The following is a 7,137-nucleotide window of genomic DNA, read 5'->3' as shown; positions in this document are numbered from 1 at the left end:
TCGTAAAAAGTGTTCAAGTTTTTAAAATTCAGACGACAGACAGAAAAATGATTCATTAATGCTATTGAGTTATCCGACTTCCGAGATAGATTAGGCGGTGTATAGGAAACGCAAAGTTTGGTTTGTTCTTCGTTATGCCCTCGTCATAATAAATATTAACATTCAAACATGTTTCCTCAATGATAAGGCTGTGAATTCTAAAAAAAAATACACTATGTTTGAAGATAATCTTTTCACTTTACGACACTTTGCGACATCCTGGGAGTGAATAAAGCAACGACTGAAAATTGTGGCAAAATGGAAAGAGCGGTCTTTCTTTTGTCATTAAGCTCGGATTAGGATTCCTGGCATCCCAGCGATTGCTGAACTCCCCTTTTCCTCTCCATTAAGCTATTTTATATTTTACTTTATTCTATTTTTTTTCTCCTCTGTTGCATCTTTCCGGTGAAATGCTGCCGTTGTCGCTTCTCAAGACTGCGCAGAACCACCCGATGTTGGTGGAACTGAAGAATGGCGAGACGTACAACGGGCACCTTGTGAGTTGCGATAACTGGATGAACGTGAGCTTGCGGGAGGTGATCTGCACCTCCCGGGACGGAGACCGTTTCTGGAGGATGCCTGAGTGCTACGTTCGGGGCAGCACCATCAAGTACCTTCGCATCCCCGATGAGGTTTGCTTAGAACCGTTTTTCCTCCCCCACTCACCCACCCGCCCCCCATTCGCTCCCCAACCCCCTGTTCGCTCCCCCCCCTGTTCGCTCCCCCCCTTTTCGCCCCCCCCTGTTCGCTCCCCCCCTTTTCGCCCCCCCCTGTTCGCTCCCCCCCCCCTTTTCGCCCCCCCTGTTCGCTCCCCCCTCCCCCCCCCCTGTTCGCCCCCCCCCATTCACTCCCTCAACCTCATTTGCTCTCCCCCCACCCCTCATTCGCTCTCCCCCCACCCCTCATTCGCTCTCCCCCCACCCCTCATTCGCTCTCCCCCCACCCCTCATTTGCTCTCCCCCCACCCCTCATTTGCTCTCCCCCACCCCTCATTTGCTCTCCCCCACCCCTCATTTGCTCTCCCCCCACCCCTCATTCGCTCTCCCCCCACCCCTCATTCGCTCTCCCCCCACCCCTCATTCGCTCTCCCCCCACCCCTCATTCGCTCTCCCCCCACCCCTCATTCGCTCTCCCCCCACCCCTCATTCGCTCTCCCCCCACCCCTCATTCGCTCTCCCCCCACCCCTCATTCGCTCTCCCCCCACCCCTCATTCGCTCTCCCCCCACCCCTCATTCGCTCTCCCCCCCACCCCTCATTCGCTCTCCCCCCACCCCTCATTCGCTCTCCCCCCACCCCTCATTCGCTCTCCCCCCCACCCCTCATTCGCTCTCCCCCCACCCCTCATTCGCTCTCCCCCCCACCCCTCATTCGCTCTCCCCCCACCCCTCATTCGCTCTCCCCCCATTCGCTCCTCTCCACTCCCCCCCCCCCCGCCCCGCTCTCTCATCTACCCCCCCCCCCCCTCTACTCATTCCTTCCCCTCCTTACCCCATCTCCCCCCTCCACCCTCTTTTCCACCTCTCCTCACGTATCCCCTACTCATCCCCCGCCCAACTCCTTCCCACACCCCCCTCCCAACTCTCTTTCTTGTGGTCCATTGGGGCCTTGTGTTTCACAAGGCAAGATGGGCCCATTTTCCCTCTAAGTGGGTAACAGTTGGAGACCATGAACAAGGGAATGATGAAACAGGAAAATAAAGATAATTGATTTAAAATAATCATCATTTTGTAGAAAAGTAAAATTAAATAATTGATTTGATGCTTGCCTGTCACATGGAACATGTATTTCAATCCTGGGACATCTGCCATCCTGTTTTGTGCTCTGGAAGGATTATCAAGCAAATGACTTGTGCATTTCCATTCTCCATCAATGAGTTTCAGTTTGTTCAACGTCTTGGTTTCACCATCAGCAATGAACCCTCCTGGACTGATCCGCAGCACAATACTGGTCCACAACTCCAGCCGTAGTCTTGCCATCCTTTTATTCCAAATCTTTCTTTGGAGAAAATAAAATTGGAACTATTCCCAGCCTACAAGGCCTTGGTCTGTAGCTCAATGGATCACCGCTCTCCTCTATTGGCTGGTACCCCAGCATCGCGTCTCGTAGAAAGTAAAGCATTCACTATTGGCATCTTGTGTAATGAAGCCAAATGTGCAAGGCCTGCTGCTCTCACCTTGCGGAGGGTTTTCCAGCCGTCTGTTCATGACCATCTCGTCCTCCACTATTACCTGCAATCTTTTATATTCTCCCCATTAACCCTATGTAACCCCCATGAGACTTTTACTTGTAGATTATTTTCATGGTTTGTTATTGCCTTGTGTCCAACTTTGGGCCCCATTGTCGGTTTGTTGCCTTTTACCCTCTGTCTCTTCGCTCTTTCATGATCCTCGATGTTGTATAGAAATTGTTGAAATTGAGATGAGGCCTCGCTGTGATATATGATCGGATGAATGTTCATGTTGATATAAACTTGCAGAATCGATGGTCTTGAGTTGACGCGCTCCGATGTTTCTTGCACCTGTGCTTCAGGTCATCGACATGGTGCGGGACGACGTGCTAGGAAAAGGTCGTGGTCGTGGATCTGCACCCGGTGCCCGTGGAAAGAGCCGTGGTGGCGCTGGGCGTGGCACGTTCGGGGGGCGTGGACGTGCCGGACCTCCTCCTCCAGGTGCTTCTCGAGGCAAGCCGGAGCGCAAGCCCGGGAAGCCTGGAGGCGTTGGTGCACCAGGAAAGCGCTGATTTTGCGGAATTTCTGCAGGAGGGTGGAGAAGGAGCATTTGCCGTTAAATTTTCCTTTGGGGGTGGTGGCAAGGTGGGCATGGGTCGTCATGGATATTTGTACAAGTTATTTTATATTGTGCAGATGGACTATTCCAGAGGAAATCTATAAAAAGGTGATTGGAAGGGGGACAGTTGGCCCAGCTAGGAACTTGTCTGACCTGAGTTGTTCATTGATTACATTTTTTTTTTTTTGGGGAGTGGGATTTTCCCAACAGTAATTTGATTAACGCCTGCATGTGACACGCCCGTGAAACTGGTTCAAATGGTGATTTGGGTTAGCTCTAACTGCTGAGTTGACCTCACGAGACTCGGTATTTCAGAATGCTCCAACAGGAAGTCAAATAAGATTCAATCAGTTATTTTAAATGTTTAATTCTCAAAAACCAAGTTCCCGTAGCAAGTTGGTGGGTGCTTGGTTCTGCATAAAGTATCTATTGGCTTTTTTTTTCATGACTTGCTCCTCCGTAGTAGGCAGATGGTTTAAAAATCAGGTGCTTGTCCTGAAGTGTGTTGGTTGGCAATAGGTGCTTCCAATACCCCAACCCCGTGGTGGCGAGGTCGTATTGGGTTTGGGTTTGATTGGTCAGTTTGGGGTTGACCGGTCACCCGCTGGTTGTTCACCCACCATTGCTGCGTGATGCTTCTGCACTGAAGTTTGTTCAACATTGTTAGACACAAATTAGGGTCTCCTACCTCTATCCCTTGATGTAATTGTCACCTGCTTTCACTTATTCTTTCACAAAAAAGGAAATCTCAGCTGAAATAATGTTTCCACTTTTTTTTTTTTCTTCTTTTTTTTTAACCTTTTGAGGGTTGTCATTCTTGTCAGATTGCAAGTTGTATACTGTTTTGCTTATTTTATTTGTTTCTGGATTCCTCGTGATCTTGCCTGTGGCTTTTCCTGCAGCCACCCTCCATATTCTCACTCCTCCGCGCTCCGTCAGCTTCCTTGTTGGCATGACCACTTAATATTTTAGTTCTAACTATCTTCTAACCCTGGTGTTGGGCTAGCGGATAGGGTGCCGGCTTAGGATCCTAGGATCCTGGGTTCGAATCCCGGTCTAATCGCTGAATGAACACCAGGGGGGTTGACTCAGCCTGTCATCCTTCCGAGGTCGGCTAATTGAGTACCAGTTCACTGGTAATTCCCTGTTTGTCGGTAAAGGCGGCAAAAAGGGTTGGCGTCAGGAAGGGCATCCGGCCGTAAAACATTGCTTCAAAAAGGGGACCGAAAAACAACAACAACAACCACGGTTCCCGAAAAAGGCCAACCCCCACTTTGCGGGGAAAAATGGCCTCTAAAGGTGTTTTTTTTTTTGTTTTTTTTAACTATCTTTGTCAAAAGGCATTTGATGATGTACCCTTAAATTTATACTGAATTCCAATTTGAAACCTTCGGAGCATGAAGAAGTATTGTGTTCATACTTCTCCCTCAATAATGTCCGCTTCTAAAGAAAATGGGTCTTCAGCTGTTTTTTCCATCCCTCCTCTTTCCTAATGCAAAGACAGGGCCCACAGGTTGGTAGAATCTGTTATTTCCTTGCCAACGTGGACGGTCAAACAAATCAACTTCTCCATGTGCGAGATTTGCGGCTTTGAATTTGCTATAACATTGCGAAGCTGCAATGAGGCCAAATGTTGCTTATCTGCTCCATTTGTACTGAAATTGAAGGGGGATATTATTTTCACATCGTTTGGGGTTGTTTTTGCTCATCTAGTCATTTGAGTTATGTAAAGTGGTGTAAGATTTTTGTGCACTGCCCATTAAATACAATATACTGATTGTTGCACTGTGGATAATGCTTCTTGTTTTGAGACCATGGAGGCAGGTTCTTCAAGGTGAACTTCCCACTTCCGTTCAAGGTGAACTTTAACTTCCGAGTAGGTCTAGTCCGTCTCTTTGAGCACGATATCTGTTGTGGATGGTTTCGGACGAAACTTAGACAGGTTGCGTGTGTGACGATAACAAACTGATTCTATTTTGGAGGTCTGGAACTGAGAATTTTTGTTTTTGTGATTCTTCACCATTGAGAGATTGGCCAAAAACTATATATGGCAGGATATTTCAAAACGTTGGGGGTGGATTATGACAAAACGAGGTTGAGTTGTTTAGGTGACAACAAGCCAATTGCATTTTGGTTCAGGTCCGGCCTATCGGGGGGGGATACAAAACATAAGCTGTTCTGTAAGGTAAAATGTAAGCCTGGCAGTGGTCTGTGCTCGATCAAGTGCTGTTCTAGTTAGCTCACCTGGAACACGAAGTTCAGGGGAGCTTATGCGATGGCGCGTCGTCCATCAGTCAGTCTGTAAACACTTGCAACTTCTCCGAAACCGCTGATGTGATTGTGACCAAACTTGGCACAAATGATATTTGTTGTGATGTGACTAAAGTTTGTTCACGGCATTAAAAGTGGGGATATTATTTGATTTCCCCCCCCCCCCCCCCCCCCCAATTATTTGCTTTTTTTCTCAGAACCTACACACACCATTTCAATGAAACTTCACCACAACCTTCATCGCCTGTAATGTACCAATGTTTGTTCCGGGCATTAGAAAAATTGGGGTCTGAGGAGGTATGGGGGCATTTTTTAGTACTTCTTGTTTTTGCCGTTTTAAAGTTTAAAGCCGTTTAAAGTCTTATGATTATGTTAGTATGATTCTACATGCTGGCCTGTCTTCTTGCAAGCATTGAAATTGGTTTAAAATACCTTTAGTCAGTGCAGTATACTGTTTATTCTACCAGGTGAGCACCTGGGGTATTGGCCCTGTTTTTTTTTTTACCCTCGCCACGCCAGAGGAGAGGCTATTGCATTTGAGTCCGTTTGTTTGTTTGTTTGTTTGTCTGTCTGTTTTTCACCATAGGTGCAACTCCACCTGTATAATTTTTTTAATGATAATTATGACGTCATAGTATACTGTTCATGCATCTTGGTTCAGCATGTTCATTCATGGTTCAGCCGCCATCTTGGAAAAACCGAAAAACCTTGCACCTCTATATCTCCAAAACCGCTGAATGGAAATTGACATGGCTCATTGTAAAGAACTCCATGGGGAATAAAATATGTTAATGATGTCATAGGTGCTTCCATTATGACATCGTAATTCGAGAAGTATAAAACTTCATCCAATCAAGATGCAATTTCTTGATGCCATGTCGGCATAAACTGGTGGAGGAAAAAAAAAGAATATCGGTCACATGGTTTGGCCGCCATCTTGGAAAAACCGAAAAACTTTGCACCTCTATCTCCAAAAGGGCTGGATAGAAAAAATTGAGACATGGCTCATTGTAAAGAACTCTCCATGGGGAATAAAATATGTTAATGATGTCATGGGTGTCTCCATTATGACGTCATAATTCGACAAGTACAAAACTTCATCCGATCAAGATGAAATTTCTTGAGCATAATCTAGGATTAAATTGGTTTACAAAAATTAAAATGATGACGTCATTGGTCAAGTGATTCGGCCGCCATATTTGTTTTAACACAAAAGCCTTTTAAAAAACCGCTGAAAATACATCAGGGCGAGGGTTTGCATTCTCTGATTGCTCTTTTTCTTGTTTATATTAGTTTGTGCATATTTTGTGAAGGATATGGAGGCTATTGTCAAAAACGTGAAAAGACTCTCGGGTTTTGTTTTTGATAAAAAATCCGAAAAAACAGCCGAAAAAAGGTTTTTCTTTTTTTTTTTCTTTTTTTTTTTGTATACAGAGTCGAGGCTCATGAAAGAGCTAACATTTATCAAACAAACAAATCGAACAAACAAGCAAACAAAGTATATAAAAAGGGGAGCGGTCGACAAGATGGGGAGAGAAGGGGAGGAAGCACACAAACGCAACATTTGAGAGCAGGGACATCGGGAGATGTGTGGGAGGGAGAGGGCCTGGGGGGAGGCAGGATAGGTATAAAACGCAAGAACACCAAGGACTTCCAGGAAAGAAGACAAAAGTCACCTCAAAAAAGTGGATTTGGGGTGAAATTAGTGGGGGTAGAAAAGATCAAGGTTTTGGATTGGGGAAGATAAGAGATGGTGGTGAACAGCCGTTTTAAAGACCTGGAGGGAGGAGTGGGATTGAAGACAGTGAGGGAGTTTGTTCCAGAGGTGGGAGAAAAGAGGAATGAAGGAGTGAAGGTGAGCAGAGAGTCTTGATTTTGGCAGTTTAACCATAAGAGGGTTGCAGGCAGATCTTGTGCGACCTATAGGAATATTTGGGGGACAGAGCCCAGAGAGAGCTGGGGGAGCAAGGCCGGAGAGGAGTCTGTAGAAGACGGAAAGACCACCAACCTGCCTGCGGTGAGTAAGTGAAAGGCCCTCGG

At 46.4% G+C, this 7,137-nt stretch overlaps 1 protein-coding gene across 1 annotated transcript; it reads left to right on the top strand.

Annotated features, from left to right (window-relative positions):
* Positions 1 to 240: 240 nt before the first annotated feature.
* Positions 241 to 4,608, top strand: LSM4 (LSM4 homolog, U6 small nuclear RNA and mRNA degradation associated). Its single transcript, XM_068097128.2, has 2 exons — positions 241 to 671; positions 2,570 to 4,608. Exons 1-2 carry the CDS (start codon positions 450 to 452, stop codon positions 2,777 to 2,779), a joined length of 432 nt encoding a protein of 143 aa, XP_067953229.1. The 5' UTR covers positions 241 to 449; the 3' UTR covers positions 2,780 to 4,608.
* The last annotated feature ends 2,529 nt before the right edge of the window (positions 4,609 to 7,137 follow it).

This window comes from Myxine glutinosa, chromosome 11 (assembly GCF_964187855.1).
Source record: "Myxine glutinosa chromosome 11, kmMyxGlut1.1, whole genome shotgun sequence".
NCBI lineage: Eukaryota > Metazoa > Chordata > Myxini > Myxiniformes > Myxinidae > Myxine > Myxine glutinosa.
This window is presented reverse-complemented; position numbering and strand designations above follow the sequence as displayed.